Source organism: Corvus cornix, chromosome 14 (genome assembly GCF_000738735.6).
Source record: "Corvus cornix cornix isolate S_Up_H32 chromosome 14, ASM73873v5, whole genome shotgun sequence".
Taxonomy (NCBI): domain Eukaryota; kingdom Metazoa; phylum Chordata; class Aves; order Passeriformes; family Corvidae; genus Corvus; species Corvus cornix.
This window is the reverse complement of record NC_046344.1, coordinates 6,425,843-6,445,993: the sequence shown is the minus strand read 5'-3', so window position 1 is coordinate 6,445,993 and position 20,151 is coordinate 6,425,843. Positions and strand designations below refer to the sequence as shown.

The window sequence follows — 20,151 nt, the reverse complement described above, 5'->3', positions numbered from 1 at the left end:
AGAGAGTCTTGATCTTTCCTGCAGCCTCTCAATCTGTAATGTAACACTCATTTCCCCTTTCCCAAGGGATTTTTAAAAAAATTCATGTGCAAATAGAGTGTGGTGATGTTCATCAGCATGAGACTTTATATCACTATTTGATGAAAGGATATCAAGATTATAATAGTTCCTTATTTTTAAATAAGCAAATAGGTTTCTGCATTAACAGTGTACAGAAACTGGTATTTCTATACCATGACTGATTTTTTTTATCTAAGCATTGTGGTATTTCCCCACTTAACTGCACATCTGGTTTCAATAATCCTACAGCTGCTACCTATTGGTCTGCCTGCCTTTTGTTTTTACCTCCTTTCCTGATAGACTCAGGAACAACTGAAAAATAGAACAAAAAATAAGAAATATAACACACAGCTAATGACTGAACAAACAGCATCTAATGTTGCAAATTCTCAGGAGTTTTGAGTATGAGCAGAAAACAACTTTGTACTGAAACAACTATGGAGGCTTTACCTTCCATATATGTTTAACTCACTTGCAGTCACTAAAAAGAATCATCTCTGGTAAAAAAGGCACAGGAGTAAAATCAAATTGAAAATCACAAGATTAAGGTAAAGCTATTTTAGGTTGGTCCCTATCAGAATGAACTTCCATGAGAGCGCATCCACAGAAAACCTGCTCTGTATACAGAAATTTTAAATGCTCCATGACAGCACACACTACAGCTCTTTTTTTTTTGTTGCTTTTATTTTACTTACCAAGAAAGCAGATCTACCATTGAGGGAAAGGCACAGAACTGGGTCTGTTTGTTTTTAAAGACATCTTAAAACTAGGAGCCCATGTCCACCCACAGTCCTTACATCAGTGGTGTGGAATTAAGATAGTTAATAAAGCTCTTCGACTATTTATTAAGGAAAAGCCCGTGCCTGTCTCACACAGCATGGATCAGATCTACAGAAAAAGACACGCTGCAAAGGCAGTTTCCTGAGTGAGAAAGGGAAAGAAGTGCAGCTTGTACAGGAAAGACACAAACTGTAGCAACACATTCACCCTCCTTATCCTTCTTTCTGGCCCTTACTGGGTTTGCACGTAAGAGATGATAGAAAAGATGTTTCTGCCACTACACAAGCACTGAATTGAGAGCTTTAAAATATTCATACAGACGTACATAATCCAGTACCTTAAACCACAAGGCTATATACTGCTGCTTTACTCACTCCCGTTTTCACCCAAAGAGCCTGTGACATATTTTCCAGTTACAACTTGCACCTTTAATTAAAGCACACATTCAGCTTTAAGACTAAGGACTCCCAGATCAGTCTCAGAAGAACAGGCAGCACTTTAATTATTTCCAATACCAGCTTTGCCTAAACAATGGTGACTTCAGAATAGGACTTAAAAGGCCATTAGTTTCCATTTCAGCAGCTGGGTATTTTTGACAGTGAGGTCTCAATCTTTACTGCTTTGTTTTACTACGTTTTGAGGGGAAACACAAGTCGCATTCCTTTTGTATTTGCCAATAGAACACAATTCCTTTTGGGGTAAGAAACAGCATCTGTGGCAAGGCGATGCTCTGTGGAAAACAGCACTCACCTCCTGAAAGAGCGTAGACATTTCACAGACTAGACATGAGCTGGGGCTTTGCATTTCACATTTGTGCCTGTCGGAGAGGAAGAAATCTCGCAGCAGTGGAGTGTGGGTAAGTGCCTGGACAATACAGTTCATAAAACATGTGTTCCCAAGATTGATTAGCCCTCGTAGACCTATAAAGACAGAAAGGGGGAGGGGATGCATAAGCATTATCAAGTTAACAAAATGGTGTATTTGCATTTTTATGTAGTTTTCACAGTATCGCCATGGATTTACTGTATTACATGCACAGCTCCAAGTACAGTTTTATACTGGTTTAGGGAGGCTATTGGTATTTTTGTACTCAAGTCACAAGAAGCTGCAGAAGCTTTCTGAACTACACTAGGATTTATTTCTTAGATTCTAAGAAATAAGGAAACCTAAAGGTTCAGCAACACCAATATCATTATTTTGCAATGGCTGTTGTGCCACATGTCACCAAAACATGTCCCTCCCCAAAAAGTACCAAAGTGCAATGACAACAACTGTTAAGTCAGTACAGTAAGAAATCAATATATTTAAATAAATCAGTAAGTAAGTTTTCAGATTGTTTAAAAAGCTTTCCCCCGTGCAGGTCACGAAGCCAGAATAAGGTTTTTGTACTGTTGTAATCATCATCTTTCTAAGGCACCAAAGAAACAGCCCCAACAAACCAAGTCAGGCTGTGACATCCACTGCAGGCTTAGGAGATTTTGTATAAAACCCAAGATCTGAGGAGAACAACCTTAAAAAAACCCCCTTTGAACAACCCTAATTCCACACTCGTTTTAGGTAAATTAAACAATAATCTACAGCATACATCAAAAAATTCAAGTTGGCATAAGAGGATTCATCACACCTTAAGTCAAACACTCAGTAATGCCCAGAGACGATTCCTTGTGCTTGGAAACCAAGATGCTTAAAGGACAGCTCTTTTGTTGCACAACAGAAGAGAGGTTAGGAGTGGGGAAAGCTTTTCAGTCATTTGCAAAGTCTAAGTGAGAAGAAAAACATGCTCAATATCCTTGAGTATATATCAATATCCTTGAGTATTCTTCCAAAACGTTAACATAATACCACCATACAGGAGCACTAAATGAGAAGAGCAGCAGGTGGACAAGAATGCTTATTTTTAATCAACAACTTACTTTGAAACGATATAAAATGCACCGATAGCATTCTGGTATAAAATTAACATAGTCCTCTTCTGCAACAAAAATAGGGTTACTACAGAAACATCGAAAGAAAACACAGGATTACTAGACAGAGAATGAAGAATTTTCTTGTCATTCCATGGGATGAAAAAACCCTCTCAGCTGGCAGTGCTGTGGTAATTAGAAGCGATGCAGTTCCCTTGCAGTACAGCAGATAGTGCTCCAAGGGCTCTTTAGCATCCTGCAGCAGGAGGGGGTGTGGTCCAGTTGCCACGTTACCGAGGAGAACCAGCACCACACCAGCTTGAACTGCACCCGGGGCTGAAGGCACGGACACAGAGAACTCCTAAATTTTTTTTTCCTGTATGTAAAGCAACATCGACCTGCTTCCAACAGCTTCCTGTTCCTTCTGTTACAGGACAAAGTTTCTCATTATAGTACAGTGACTTCTACTGGGCAGAAGCTTGTTGCAATTATTTGCTTGATTTTTCATGCTGGGAGGCAGTAAGTGTGTACACAACATTAGCAGAGTGTTAAATAGTTAATTTGTTGGAGCAGCTTGAAATACTGTGTGATGCTTCAGCTTGGTCCACAATCCTATTTCAATTCCCAGTCTGTGTCTCTGCAAACAATGTCACAACAGGAGGGGCTTCATGCTGTGCAAGTGGAGAAACGTTTTGGTACCTCTTGCCTACCTCTCCCCTCCTCTTCTGCCAATTAAAATTGACTGGGTTTATTTAAATCATAGGCTGTGCTCACAGGAGGCTGGAAGGCTCCCTGACATGCAGGGTATTTTGAGAAGCAGAGTCTCCTTATTTCTCCCTCTGGTTAGCACCAGATTTCAAAGCCAGCCTGTTCAGCACAGAAGACTAGAGGAAAACCAGTAGTAAACCTAGAGATTCCCCCTAGCACTTTTCTTTTTGGTGTCTAATAGAGCAGTCACAAAAGCAAACACATAAAGGCAGCTTTTTTGGAATCATTTATTAAGCATCATTTATTACATGCCTGTGGCTGGACTGTCTTTTCCCTGTGACCACAAGAATCAAATCTTCCTCAAAGTTGCCAGCAGAAGACAGTTACAGGCATCAAACTCAGAAGGCTCTTGGTTTACTCTGCTTGCTTGGTCTTTCGTGGATCTAAATGGAGTGATTCATGTGCTGGGGCTTCACTTGAATGAACCAAGACAAAGCAACCTGCAAAACAGACAAGGCTGAAATGTGAATACTCCGAACCCTAATAAAAATCAGAAAATGGTGGTTTGTAGCAAAACACGGGAACTTACTTGCTTGAAAAGGGAAAAAGGAAAGGAGCACACATGAATCTTATCCTTGAGGGAGCAATGACTGCAGCTGCTGTACAGTCTCTTAAACTGATGTTTGAAATTAAACAGATATGAGGAACTACAGCTCAGGTACTGCATAAGTAACTACAGCATATTGAAAAACATCAGAATTTGATGTAGGTAAACTAAAGAGCTGACAGAACTCAGAACAACACATCCTCTTGTGCGTAACTTTTATGGGGAATAATGAGTTTTATTGGAAAGAAAAACAGCTAAAAATTAAAGCCCATACAGCATTCTGCTCAATAACATATTGAGAATGTAAAAGCTTTGTGCCTGCCACACCTATTCCCTCCCCTTTAATAAAGCCTGGCAAGGTTTTGCTAGAATAGTCAAGCATTGCAACATGTGGGTCATAAATTAACAGAAAACTAACGTGCCAAAACTTCACATGCAGCAGTCTATTTGTGCTAGAGCACCAACAGTGGTCTCCACCAGGCTCTAATCAGAGCACAGTGTCAGAGTCTAAGGATTGCCAAGAGGCTCCAACCTCGACTAATAATAAAGCTCTGGTACTCTGCAAACCTCTGCTGTGCTTCATAGCATTGTCTTTATTTCTGTTTCTTATGAATTGTTTCTGAAATGAACAAGGGCAACCTGTGAGCTACTTAGTATTTTCTACGCATGGATGTGTGCTCTTGTGGGAAATGTACTGCACAGGAAAGCAGTTTTATTTCTGAACCTTGCTGATACAATTGTAAAAACTGGAACAAATTAATGTTGCTGTCAAGACAAAATAGTCATGTATGGTGTAATCATTAAAAAAAAAGAAATATCCTTTAATCATCATGCATGAATACAAACATTACTCTCATTCTGCCAAAAGCCGTGCAGGCAGGGCATAAGCAAAGGCAAGAAATCCACTTTTGCAATGCCCTGAGCACAGGGAAACCCATCTGGGAAATTCTTTGTATGTTTGGTCTCAAGACCGGGTTCTGGCTGGCTTACCTTTGTCAGCTTCAGTTCTTCCATCTTCTTCCAGGAATGGGTTCTGTTTTTCCAATGCTCAAAGCAATAGACCTGCAACACTGGGCAACAACGGTTGTTGGGATGCAGGGAGATCCAGAACACTGGTTCTGCCAGTCCACCCACGCAGGGGAGATGAAAAATCCAAGACAAGATAAGGAAATTCCACTTCTCCGTGAAATGCAACTCTACAGCTACTAGAGGTGGGGAAGCAGGGAAATCAGAGGACCACACATGAATAGAAAATACAGAAAACCCAATCTTGCCCTCTTGGAGGAAGTCCTGTTTGCTTCTAAACCCAGGCTTCGGGCTGGGAAAGACAGCAAACAAACCAGTCTGAACAAATGTTCCCACGCAGAAACCTGGGATTTAGTGGAATGAAGGTTCTGGAAGGAAGAGCAGTGGTCACTGGACAATGCACCTTGGTGAGACAACCAGGAGATCATTCAGATGCACCGAAGCACAGCCAGCCTAAGATCCCTTCCACATGAAGCACAGGTTGGCAACACCTTAGAGCAATCTTTGTCCCCTACCCCCAGTCCCCCATCTGGTGTTGATGCTGCCCTGCAGCTCCATCAGACAGTATCACAAGTCAGTGCAAGCTGAGGAAGAGCTCACTGAAATATTTAAAGACAGTTCAACATCACCCTTGGAAACAAAGAGTGTAGCACAGCAGTGAAGATTTCTGGAATAATTTTGGGTCATCATCCTATGTTCATCCAACAGGAACTGGCAACAACATTTAAGGGCATCTTTCTGAAGTATTTCAAGAGAGGACTGCCCTACTTCCCAGCACCAAAAACTACACCCAAATTCTCACTCAGCTCTCAAGTTTCAGGTGCAGAACATACCACACATGACCAGAATGGAGCTGCCACAAACACTGGCCCAGTCAGACCCAGAGCTGCTGTTCCACCTGTGTGCCAAGAGCAGCAGTTTTGCTAATGGGGTTAGTGACAGCAATTATTCTCCAAAGCTAATCCCTTTTGAAATGTTAATACAAAAATACTCATACTCATTTCAGAAAGCAGCAGTATGCAGATATGTGAAATTACAAGTCTACACAGGAAAACTCATGACATTCTGTGACACCAGTGATCACATGAGTGATCAAAAAAACCCCAGCCATGCACTTTTGGTGAATTTATTCCCCACCACTTCAGCATCCTTTCTCAGGGGCTGAAACCCACAGTAACTACAGAAGCAGAAATACTGAGTCAAATGAATTAGAACTTTTTCTTCAGAGGTTTTTACAGCACATGTTTTACAAACTTACCAATAATACATTTGGGTATTAAATTATTTTGACAACTGTTTAAGAAAAAGCTACAGACACTTTTGCCACAGCAAAATTAAATGAAAAAAATTCAACCACTTGATCTTAAAAACTAACTGAACAATTTAACTACCTCCAGCAAACAGAACATCTACCCTGAAAAAAAAAAAATCGTCCTGGGTAGGGAGGGGTGGGGCAAGAAGAGGAAGAAGAAAATATGTGATTCATTGATTCACATTGCTTCATCAGTAGATCTTTTTTTCAACAGAGTAGTTTTGACAGCAACAGCAAGCAAGGGATTACATGAGAGATGAGAGAAGTGAAGATGAACACTCAGGGCAATAATCTTTCCTTGCTGGGTTACTGCTGAACCAGGTGAAAACATGCTCATGCTCCCCCCCCTTTTTTATTTTTCTGACTCGACTCCTCTTCTCCAGCTATTCAGGGCTGCCAGGTCAGTCGCTGCTCAGTTTGAATCACTGTAAATCCTTTGGAAACAAACCACCTTCCCTGAGCTGTATCACCAGCACCACCCACCCATCTCCCACCCCCTGAGCTATTCCATCACCAACAAGCACAACCTGGAGAGCTTCACTCACTCTTCTGTTCTACCCAGCTTTTAAGCTAAGCCTTTAAAATCACAAGTTGGAAGGGAGTTCTAGAGCAATACATCTTAATTTATAGGAAGAGATCTGTGATAAATTTTTTCAATTTTTCTATATATATTATATTCTATACATTAATGTTTCACTATATCACTCCATTATATAAAAATACCTATTGAATATCATACATATGTGTGTGCACATCAAGATTCATAAGCCATGTTGAATCCTGGAGTTTTGTGAGGCTGAGAGAATGACAGAGGACATAGTATTTAGATAATATTGTTATACAAATTTCCTGTTTTAACTATAAGTATTTTCATTTGTCACTAAATCAAATAAAAATCAGACCCTTCATCTAAAAGCCCTGGTAATACAGAACCAGTCAGGATAAGACTATGAAGAACAATTCCTGTAGACAGAGAGAAAATAAATTATAGGACTATTTTAGACACAGTGCATTGTGCACTGCACCAAAACCTACAAGTTTAGCCACCCCTACACAGCAGAAAGGCAAATAAATCAGAAAAGGCCTTCTGGAATGAAAAAAAAAAAACAAAGTCAACATAGGAAAAATAAATATTTGAATTTTAAATGAAACCCCATCTTTAACTTTTCCATTTCCAGCAAAAGGATTCTGGATCACTGCATTTTTTCCACTGCTATTGAAGCAACAGATTGCTCAATAGCAAAAAATTTGCTTATGTGTACAAAAGGAAACTGTCCATGAGTTTGTTTCCAGTTGAGAACCTGGGGGTCCAACTACAGAAGCTGCTACACTGGAGGGAAGAAGAATATGCCATGAGTGGCACATGTATTGCAAAATCATTAACTGTGGAAAGAAACAATATAGTCATTATTCCTCCTTGGATGTATCAGCAGCACCAGAAGACAAGGACTATTTATAAGGCTGAATCATCAAGCCCCAAAGTTCTCAGTTTTGGTGTGTCACTGCTGTACAGAGTTGGTAGAATTCATCCTCATTACTGACCTGTTTCACTGCTAACACAGCTCTACCCCGAGGCAAAACCGGCTTAGTCAGTGCATTTAAAGGAGTGATCCAGACACAATTCACCCTCTACCTGAGCAACTGACAACCCAAAACCAAAAGGGGAATGTATCCCATGCACTGACTGCACGCTGGCACCTCAGCAAGGTGTTCTGGCGTGTCCTTACTTTTCTAAGGTGCTCTTTCCTGACCAAGGGTAGTTTCGCTTCTCTAAGAGAGAGTTAATTTCCCACCTTGTAGATTTTAAGTGGTTCAAAATAAACAAAACAACACATCAGTTCGTATTTCCCAGTTTAGCTGCCTGCAAGAAATATCTCACCTTATGTGTTTTGACTCAAATCCATCACTTAAAAGCATGTTCAAGTACTTTATTCAGGCTCACAGGGCAACTTTGAGTCTTTTTTTGGGTAATTTCTGGCATATTTGTGTGCAACTGGGCAGTTCTGGAGTGACCTCAGCATTCCTAGGAGACTTTCCAGATTTATTCTTTATGTTGTGTTACAATTGCCATTCAGAAGTCAATGTTTTTATTCTTTTTCTCCATTAAAATATCCATAAACCCAGGAAAAGTTTCCAAATGGCAACAACCCACCTACATTACATTGCCAGGACAGATGCACAGTGATATTTGCAGCAGTTCAGCAGCAGAGATTAACATATTTTCTAGCACATCTATGAAGAGGATCTAATTCATCCACACCACAACAGAAACAACAGCACTTACTAAGACACCAGTAATGTTTTTCCAGCATTTAGTTTGCCCCCACCCCTCTTAGTTAACAGGGAATTGATTGCATTCACTATTTTTATTCAATAGCTTCAGTGACATCACATAATACACACTTAGAGAAGGGACAACCCATATCAGGACAGTGCAAATGTAATTAGAAGACAAAACAATAACTCAAGAGCAACTTGTTAAAGGGGAGAAACTATCTGAAATCAATTAAATTCAATAAAAACAATTGTGAAGTAGAAAACAAGGAAAAATTAACTGGACAAACACAAAACAAGGAGCAATGGCTACAGTAACTCAGACTCAACAACTTAATCCCGAGCTGTAGTTCTACAAACAGCATTTTGAAACTTAACAGGAATATGAGAAGGCCTGGAGGTCATTCTGCTCTGGTGACAGGTAAACCTCAGCTGGATGATGTCTGGAATTGAGCACCCATTTTAAACAGAAATTATGCAAAGTCAAGAACATGAGTAAAAATTTGTATGGAATTAATATCTGAGACTGGAGAAACAACTGAAGAATCCACTGGTTGAGTTAATTAATTAAAACCAGATAGTGTTGGTGGAGGAACAGCCAGGCTGACAATTTTCAAGTATGTTACAGGCCACTACAATGAGGACTGTAATTAACTCTTGTGACCTACCAAAGCTATAATAAAAAAAAGACTGAGCTCACAAGAAGTAAAATTTAATTAGATATTAAAAATAATTGTCTCAGTTAGAAAACACTGCAATGAGGGAGCTTGGGACTCCGAGTTGTTGGAGTGGTTCCAAAGGCAGCTCTGTCAGCCCACTGCACCTTGACTCAGGAGAGGTGTTTGATGCCCTTTCCTATTTTTCATCCTGATACTGCTCAGCCATTCAGACTGATATTACAGCCTGGTACAAACCACACAGACCAGCTCTGGCAGGAGAGGGAAGGTGAGGGCATTTCCACATGACAGCTCAGCCCACCTGACATCAACTGCAAAAGTGGTGTCACCCTGAGGGATAAACTCACCTCCTGCAGCAGTGAGTCTCTGACCCTCTGAGCAGCTTCACCCAGCTCACAGCAGGCCAGGACACACAGACAGTGCCAGAACAACAGAGGGATATAGGAATTAGCAGTGCCTCCCTAAACCAGCCACCCCCTCTCCTGTAACAAGCTCCCAGTGCAGGCAGGTGTCTAAAAGCCACAGGCTGGGCAGTGAACAGGCACAGCCCTCATTCCTGGATCCCTGTTCAGCCTCACGGCTCTGGAAACCAAAATTACCTGCCCTGCTGCCACTCAGGGAAGGATGGAGAACAGGTAACAGCTGCTGCTGGAATGAGGGCTGCTAACTCTCCTCAGTGTTATTTTTAGACTACATAGGTATCCTGTGCATGAGCTTTTGCATTTGTGGCTCAATGCATCATTCTCTCCATTTAGTAATGCAAAAAGAGTCACAGGATAATGCAAAGAGATCGCCTGGGTCTGGTATTTCGGCTCAGTACCTTTGTGTCATACATGCTACTGTGTGTCAAGAAAAATTTATGTTTGCAGCTATCAAGAAGTTTTTACATCAATTCTGGAGGAGCTCAAAGGAGTCCCTGTATCGTGCTGCACCTTCAAATAAAATCAACTGCATAACATTGACACAACACTGGACCCGGGGTTCAGCATAGGAGATATGTGTTTGTGGCTTATTTAAACAAAGAATTTCTAGCAATGACATAGAAATAACTAGCAACAAATGGAGATGAGATTCAAGAAAGGTTGCCCTTTGCCAGATTTAGGAGGAAAATGACATCTTCAAGCAATGACTACCAAAGATGGCTTTACTACAGATCCTTCCCCAGAGCAACAGCTTGGCCTTTCCACACATCCTACTTGGACACATATTGTTGGAAGAACCTAAGGGCAAGTGACATCCTTGGAGCAAACACATCAAACAAGCTACCAAGAGTATGATCCAACACAGAAAGTGTATCATTTTATATTATCATTGCACAGATGAAACCTCCGAGCCAGAAACGACTCCTGAGTGTGCACAGCGTGCCAGACACACAAAATACTCTCTATACTCTACTTCCAACATGTACATCTTTGAGCCAATTCCCAAACTGATGATGCCAAAACAGGAGCCTTTCCACTGCCCAGAGGAGCTCCCATTCTCTGCCTTAGGGCACACTCCCTGTGATTTCATTTCCCTGTGGGTGTTGTGTGTGTTCAGCAGTGTGCAAGCACCGTGTTCCTGATTCTCTCGAGCAGGACTGCTCAGTTAGGAATATTTTTATTCCTGTTTTTCCAGGCTTAGAGCACTTCACACAAGGCAAGTGATCTCCTTGGATAGTGTGGGCTGTGAGGTTACAGCCTGTCACTACTTTGCAGTGGCTGCATGCCCAGATTAAGACCAAGCACACAGACAGAGCAGGAGCACTTGATGTCCTTTAAGTTCTCCTCCTTCTGATTTGGTGGCTATTGGCTCCTGTGTGCACACCCTCAGCCTGGTAAAATGAGTCAGCATTCCTAAAATACATGGCAATACCAACAAACAAACCCCTTAAGGTTAATTTTTCATATGGCCTGTGTAAATAGAGAAGCGGTTTCAAGCAAGACAAGGGACTGCAAATCTCTCTTCCCTCTGAATTTAAATTAAGAAACATGTTTTCAAAACAAAATAAAGTGAGGGGTTTTGACCAAGCCACTGAAAAGTGCGTTTAATCTTCCACTAAAATCACAGGAAACAGCTGTAGAAGATCTTGAGAGGTCACCTGATCTATCCCTCTACCTCAATGCAGAATTAACAGTACCTGTATTATTCCTGACAAATGTTTCTCTGAATTGTACTTCAATCTCTTCAACTATGAGATCCTGCAATATTCCCTGATGCTCTTGTATTCTGAAGTGTTCTGGTCTCATCTTTGTAAACAAAGTAAGTCAGAGTTTAAGAACTGCAACAATGTTAATATGGAAGATATAACATACAATAAAACCTACAGATAAGCCCCCCTCGTGCTAGAGCTTCTGAATTAGAATAAATACAATGCTGCAAACAGCAATAGCTTTACAAAAGCTCCTAAAATGAGGGAGGAGACAACTTGTGCAGGATACTGGGTTATCACTGGTTTTCCCAATCTATACAAATCTACTGTCTCCCACAGCAAGCTTAAGTTTAAAATAAATGTGGGGGAGAGGAAAAGGGGAGTTGAAGTAAAGGATCTCTGCACTGTGAAAGAATAGTTTGGAGCCTTTTAGTAAGTCATCTCACAAGATGAGGACCCAGGAGCACCCTGCAAATTAAGGCCTTTTTTTTCTTCCAGATAATGGAAAATGTCCGTTTTTATATCTGTAATTTTGTATTTCAGCATTTTTATTGACCATCTGCATCACAAAATTGTTCTTCTCTCTCAGGTGTCAGGAAGAAACCAATGCAGCATCTTCTCAAACCCAGAAACCTACACAGCATGTAATCATCCACAGCAACCATTTCTCTGTTTGATTCTCTCAGCTGAAATGAGGAAGGCTGAAAAAGACATTAAGTTCTGCAGCAGAACTTGAATTTTCTGAATTCCTATCCTGGCATACCAAGACCCACTGAACAAATTTTGTCAGTTGTGCTTCAACCTGATTCAATCTCCATCAGGATCTCTGAGCAGTGAATGAACATTGGGGAATGTATACACAATGTGGAGCACACAAGAGAAGAAAGCATCTTTCATGTATGTCACTGGAAGTAACCACATACTCAAATCTATTATTAAATATCAAAGCATTATCTGATCCCTGTAACAGATGAAGATCAACTGGCTGGAGGAGAAAGAATCACAGAATCCTGGAATGGTTTGGGTTCAAAGGGAGCTTAGAGATCTCTTAATTCCAACCCCCTGCCATGGGCAGGGACACCTTCCCCTAGAGATGTGGAAGCATGTCACAACAAGAGCCTCAGAAACAAAAAGGCACCTATTCCTGAAAAGCAGAAAAAACAACATGAAATGTCACATTTAAGTATATGCACTGCACAAAATGCCTTAGTTTACTAGTGAAGCCAGAGCCCTCTCAACTGTGGTGCTCCTTGTACATGCAGATATACAGAGCTGAACAAATTTAAAGAAGTTGAATAAAGCCATGGAGAAGCTCTCAAAGCAACCAGGAGCTGCCCTGTCTCACAGGCCTTATTAAGTAAAGTTCAAGACGCTGAAGTCCTAAGAACCAGATCATGAAAATAATGATTATTCTCATAATTGCTGGAAGGTCAGGGAGAATACACAGAAGACACCCAACATCAAAAAAAATAACAGTGGCAGGCAAAGAACAGGAATTATGCTTGTGAGAACGCCTGAATGATCGATCCAGAGCTTTATGACGCCACCCTTTAACAGCCAGTTAAGCTGTATACCCTTCAAGGTGTTTTCCTCTGGCAAAAGAAAGCCTTTACACAAAATAAAACACTTCAAAAGGTGGCACAGAATAAAATATTCTCTTTGCCCTCCCCCAAAGCAGCCAAAGTTAAAAGCTCAGCGAGCTCTTGCGTGCTCTGCACAGAGCACAAGCCTTGCAGCAAGAGCCCTGTGCAGATGGCACCCGTAAAGAACAAGAGGTACTCCCACCAAACTGACAAAATAAAATTCACACCCGCAGCCGTCCTTTCCCCCCAATATCACACCATATGCTGCCTACAAGTTTTTACCCTTCCTCCAAACAGATTTCACAAATTATTAACTTAAGGAGCAGGCTAAGTGCCAATGAAATTAAATGCATCCAAATATATTAATATGCACAAATTATTGTTGATGAACTGGCACAGAGCTCGTCCAACAATCCACAACACACAAACCATGCCACATGCTGTTTATGCATATTCCTGCTTTCAGTATATACTGTATCTACCTTCTGGCCACATGAAGCCAACTCTGGAAGCAGACATGAAAGAGCAGAATGGAAGGTCAGAGTAAATATAATCCAAAAGCAATCCACAAAAGAACAAAACTGAGATGGGGATGATTTGGCCTTGTTGAAAACTCCACGCTTGCTGTGGTGACACTAAGTTAATCAGGTGAAAATACAGTGGTAAATCAAGGCTTCTTTCAGATGGCTGGCCAGAGAAATTTGTGGATGTCCCATCTCTGGAAGTGTCCAAGGCCAGACTGGACGAGGCTTGGAGGAACCTGGGATAGTGGAAGGTGTCCCTGCCCATGGCAGGGGGTGGAACTGGATGAGCTTTAAGGTCCCTTCCAACCCAAACCATTCTGTGATTCATTAAAGATAAGAAAATGAACCTTCTCATGCTAAGGACACATCTCTGCCCATGACAAGGCAACAGGCACCTGTCTATAACCACTGCAGCTACATGGGCTAATTCTCAACTTCCTTATCTGGCTCTTGATTTAGAGCTTATGAAAGGAACTGTGCATTGGCTGCACCACTGTACAATGAAAATACACTCTCAGTTCAAGAAGGGCTTTGGGTTCTGGAGGATCACTGACAAAAAGAGTGTGGTCAGGAGAGCAGGTGACAGACCTGTCAACCTCAGGGTTTGCTGCTAAAGGAGGGCAAGGGCTGCAGTTTGTTGTGACAGATGCAGGAACAGAGCATTTTTAGCACATCTGCTTTCCTGGAAGTACCCACTGCTGTGATTATTTTTTACAAGTCAGTTAAACGCCATTTAAACACAACTTTAAAGAACTGCCCTGATACATTTTATTTAGTTTGAAACAACCAAACAAAAACCACCTTATCTAAATAAGGTATCTTGCTTAGAGAGCCAGAATCAGATTTTGGCTAAGTATTGCTGTCAGTTTTTCCTTGGTAAGAAAATCCAGATTCCCATAATAACCCGTTCAAACAGATGACAAAGTCACTGACACTGACTGTATTTTTCATTGAAAGGCTGCTGTTCTGACTGCATACTGAAGTTATTATATAACTTAGTGAAGAAAACACAGCACAGGAAAAAAATTACCATTAGAGAGAGAGGTAAGACAAATAATTGAGTCAGCAAACATTTTACACTTGAGATCAGCATCTATGAAGGGGAAAAAAGGCTTTTTTTGGTGCTTTTATCCAACTGGATTTAAGTGGTAAAGTTTCACCTGAAGAAGTGCAGAACACAGTTTAGGAAAATCAAATTGAAACACTGTCTGTAAACTAAAAATAATGTGTCTGGATCAGTAACAACCACTTCTAAAAAGCCCAGAGCAGGAGAATCAGGTTTGAGTTAGAAGTTTGGAACATGATCCAAGCCCTGGATCAAGAACCTTGTCTTCTAAGGAATTTCCCACTGTGCAAGCACACACAGGTTATCTTCCTTTGCTTCCAATCCCCAAGAGCCACCTGGAGTTACAAAACTGAAGTATTTTCTATGTGAGTAATAGGAATGGCAATTTTCCAAGACAGGGTAACAGAAAAATTCAACCCCAGCTGCAATCTGCTGATTTCACATACAAGTAGTTCTAACTGTGTATAGTCTGCAGGAGCTTTAGCTGAGGTAAAGTTCCCTGGAGATCAGAATTCCGGCTTCACAAGCTTTGATGCTTGTGTCAACATTTCTTCACCTGCAGTATTTTAAACTATTGCAGCTACACACACGTGATACATTGGTGTCTCTCTTTGCTCTTATTTCCCCACTAACGAAACATGCAAAACAAACTTTACAGGGAAGTGAAAAAAGCCAAACCAGTCAAAACCGTTTATATATCTTTTTTTAAAGAATCCTAAAATTGTATGAAAATCCAGTACTCCTCAATACCAAAAGGTTCTACTCAGCTTGCATTGTTTAAAACTGAACTTCTTCCACATAAAGCCATGCAAATTAAACCTTCAGCAGACCCTGAACCCAAGAATCTCCTCCAGAACACATTTAATGTATCACTGCAAAAGCAGTTTCTCAATGCCACCCTACCCTCAAGTTTCAAGGGAACTTCTCAAAAATTGTTTTGGCATTTTTTTTTTACAGAAATCAAAGCAAAGGATTTATTCTGTACACAGATATTGAAAAAGAACAACCCCACCACCTCCAAGTATCATATTTGTAAGAGCTGCTAAGAATACTCCTGATCTACAGAAGTTAGTCTGGTGGTTTCTTCAACAACCCATATGGTACTGCAAGATCAACCCAAAAATACCACAAGGCCTAACCAGGGCCAGAAGTAGCCATGATTTCCTTGAATACATTATTTTCCAAGCTATCCCACTACTATTTCCTGATACTCCCTGCAGAAAAGCTGTTAACTGGTTTATACTTCAACTTGTTTGGGCATTTGACTTGACAGCAGGACTAAACCCTTGGGGGAGAAAGTTCTTTGTCAAAGAAGTCAGAATCCTTCTTTCACTAATCTTTACAAGCTGCAATACATGCCCTGCAAGTTTCAACTATTCTTCAATAATCAAGCAAAAGACACGCAAACATTTCATATTAGTTACTTCCAAAGAGTTTTTTCTCCTCTTGGGAAGGGGGACTGTGTATAAAGGCTGTTAAAGGAAGAGCCATAAACTTTGAAGTTATCCATAAATACTTCAGCAGAAACAGTAAATGGCATAAGCCAAAAAGGTCATCTAGATTTCAGCCTTAGTGATTTTTAAAATGTAGCACGTTGATAAATACAAAATAACTGATTTTAGATTCTTAGAAGAAGGGATTGACATAATTACGTAGTATTTGTTTTAAAAACATTGAGCTAAATATGCAACAATACAGGCCACATTATCAATGACGCCAGCTTCTAAAAGAATTTGTCACCTTGATCCTAAAAGCCTGAAAAGTTTAAAACTGACATCCTGGTTTACTCTGATTTCAAGCCTTACTGAGGTGACAATCCAAAAGTAGGAAATTTTTGCTGGCTTTGCTGGAGACAAACGCAGTTCCAGCTCGGATGCAGCGAGGCTGGCTGTGAGGGGAAGGATGCTCCTCTTTACTTCCAGCCCCACAACCCATTCTTGCGCCATCCCCTCCTCTCACCAGCTTTGTTCACGTGTCAGAACCTTTGTGTGTGCAGTAACACAGAAGAATGTTGCCTTTGCAAAACAAACACCACCAACAAAAAGCAACTGTTTCCTGCCAAGTTAATGAACTGACCAGAAATGCATTTTAGAGTTTGATTCTTGGTGATCATTAAAGAACATGCCCCTGCAAAACCATGACGTGAAATGAAAACATGAACTCATACACTGAGTAATATCAGCTCCAGTTCTTCCTAAAAGAGGGTCTAAAATTCAAACAAATATTGAGGTAACAAGATCAGAACCCCCCTCATTCTTCATTGGAGCTGGCCTGGTGTCAAACAGGCATTCTGAGGAAGTGCTGTTCATCAGTCAACTCTTCACACGCTGGCTGATTTTTGTCTAACAAAAGTTTCTACAACAAAAGTTTGCTCACTCCAAGCAGGAAAATACTGCATGGACTTCACTGATAACTCTGATGTTCCTAATCTTACCCAGGAACAATTAAATCACAGATAACTCAATCAACTGCTGGGCAGATAAACCACACACAGTGACATTACTGCAGTGATGCAAATTGCTTTCTGGCACCAGCTTTGGAAAACCAGGTGACAAATTCCCAGACAGTCAATACACAAAAAGGCAACTGAAGCATCCAATGTGGAATTTCTCCTCTAAAAACCTTTTGCAGAGGAAAGCTTTTATTTTATATTGATGAAGAGCTACGTTTAGGAAGTCTAACAAGACTTTCTGAAAGTACAGCTCTAGAAACCTCAGAGAGTAAATCACTGCTTATGTTTAAAATTCTTAAAATATTCACGTCCCTCTAATTTTTCTTAGAATTCCCGGGGAGCTTTGTGAGGAAAGGGCTTTTAAAATTTATTTTTAGGATCAGCTTTATCAATTTTAGACCTAAGAAATGTATTACACAACTGGGTCCAATGGTCAGACATGCTAAGCTTATGACAAAGTAAAACAGGAACAGAAGGCTCTCCCTATTGACATGAAGGTATAATTTTTTGATTTTACCAATCCAACCTTTTAAGAAACAATTTTCCATCCAGATAACCATTTAAGAAATGAAGTTAGATAAAAAAATAGTCACAGAGGAAACATTCACCTACATAGTGTTAAAGGTGGTTTTCCTTTCCTTCATCACACAGCAATCTACAAGAATTTAAGAATCAGAGATTTCTATTCAGGGTGCACTTTGTGCAGTCATGATTTCAAATACCGAAGTATTACTGCTTACAAATCAGTAATTTAAATTTAAAGCCACAGCTAAAGATGTGGTGCTGCACCAAACCATATTTTTCATCCCACTTTTCCACTCGAGCTACCTTAAGTACCATCCAATGAGAAAAAGTGCACCTGAATGCTGGTACATTCACAGAAAACATCCAAGTTTTAATGTAGCCTTCAACACTTCCAAGTTAGAGAGGCAAAAATGCTCCTGGTAGCTTATCTAGAGAACAAGAAATATTTTCCAGGTCACTGTTCCTCTTCCCCTGCCACCTTCACAGAGGAGTTCTGCTGCAATATTTATTCCTCTCATGCTGCTCTTTGGCCCATCAGGTTGCTCAGCACTGCAGCTGCAAAACCCACCTGCTCCCAAGGCAGTTTTGGTTTTCCCACCTCTCCATCCCATCAGAGGGAAGAGGTGAAGAGGATTTGCTCAGTCTCCTGGAAAAGTTTGTCTCCCCTCTGCCTTTTTGCAACACTGGAAATGGGAATCCCGGGTGGCTCCTGCTAATTACCCATGTGCATTGGGAGTCTAATTCTTCCTATTGTTAATACACCCATCTTTAGCCACAAAGTCACTTCATATGCTAATCAGAGAGCAGCTGATCCCAAGCTAATATTTCATATACTCAGGAGAACAGATCTGCTGGGGGTATTAATGACAGCAGAGCAAGATGAGCTCGGAAAACAGTTCCCAAAAGATCACTTGTATCACTTCTAGCTCAACCCCCTAACAAATAATTTGCTTCTGAGCATGGAGCTTTGTCCCTTCCCTCCCTTGCAGAGGGAGGCCACTTTACAGACAGGAGGAGACTGAAAACTTTAGATCTTTTTCTTTTACAATTTTAGAATCTAATTAATAGCTGTTAAGTATTATCTAATTTTTCCATGTAAAAATTTTTGTGTTTATGGGATGCTTGAAACATCAGTTGCAACCCAAAATCAAGACGAGCAGTTCTATGAATAGAAATACTCTACAAATTGAATAGTCCAGGACAATACTCAGTCCTGCTGCTGAGAGAAACATAAAAAAACCTGGGATATTTCTACATTCCCCACAATACACCATCCCTTCAGAATGATCTGGTTCACCTGCATAAAGCTGTGGCAACACAATGAAAAAAATCCGCATGCAAGTGTCTGAGGTGGAACAAGGTCTGAGAATGTCTTGAGCTGACACTGCTTCCACAGAGCACGTTTATGGTCTGAGTGGATGTGACATTCCTCCTGAATCTCCTGAAATACAGAAGCTCCATCAAAATGTCAAGTTAGGCCACCAGAACATGCAATGTCCCACATAAAATCCACACTACAAGGATTTCTCATCATGGCTTTTTGCCTGTAAGACAACTCAACATTTCCACTTGGTTAACAGTGTGTTCCAACTCACTCTGAAGGTGCTTATGTGCAACATTGGGAACAACCCTGTACATCCCAAAAGGCAGGAATCAGCACAGTTTCCACAGCCTGCAGCAGCGCCCAGTGTGAGTTCTCATTTCAAGCGCAATTTGCTCAATGGCAAAATAGAGATTCAAGTCAAGTTACCTGCACTATCTTCTTACTAGCTGGAAAAAGTATCTATGAGATGGAAACACACAGCATTTTAAAGAGAACCAAGCAAAATTTATGGATTTCTGTTAAGTTTTTTTCCTCATTTTTTGAGGATGCGAACAAGAAGTTCTTTCTTCAATGGGTTTCAAATTGTCACTCAAGTAGAAAGACCAAAAGCTGAGTTTTTCACATTATTTCCTCTAGTGAACTACCAGTTCAAGTCTCCATTATATGATATTCATCTCATGTCTGAGTATTCTTCAGTTTTAATTCATGGTGCTGATCAAAGACAAAGGATCCTGCAGCTGTACGAAAGTTCAAACAGCTCAAAAAGCAGCAGACACATCCAGCTGTTTTGAGAAGCACCATGAGATTGCAACAAATCTGGGATAAAAAAATTCCCTTCATGTACCCAGAATGTTCAGCCATAGAGTAAACATTCACCTAAATGAGCGTCATGCAAGCAATACAGATGTGACAGGCAACTGCAACAAACATACTGAACCACCTAAGTGTGCTTTAGATATGAAGAACATCAAGTTTAATGTATTTTATTGTTAGGGCTCAAAATCCTTCATATACAAGTTACATACATCCTTTCAAGGCCACACCTGCCCAGGTTTCAGAGTGTTGTCCCACAGATTTTAGTTGTAACACTGACACATTTATCTTACACAAATGCTGAAACAGGTGTAGGCACAACAATCACTCCAGGTCATGGCAGAGCAGCAAAACACTTCACTCCCAAGTGACATCCATTGATCTC

At 40.6% G+C, this 20,151-nt stretch overlaps 1 protein-coding gene across 4 annotated transcripts in view; it reads right to left on the bottom strand.

Annotated features, from left to right (window-relative positions):
- The window catches only part of USP22 (ubiquitin specific peptidase 22), a 96,483-nt gene that overhangs the window by 24,057 nt on the left and 52,275 nt on the right, over positions 1–20,151 (bottom strand). For all 4 annotated transcript variants that reach the window (XM_039560118.1, XM_039560117.1, XM_039560116.1 and 1 more), the window contains one exon: positions 1,591–1,760. In XM_039560118.1, coding sequence (XP_039416052.1) covers positions 1,591–1,760 — 170 coding nt within the window. The remainder of the gene's footprint in view (positions 1–1,590; positions 1,761–20,151) is intronic.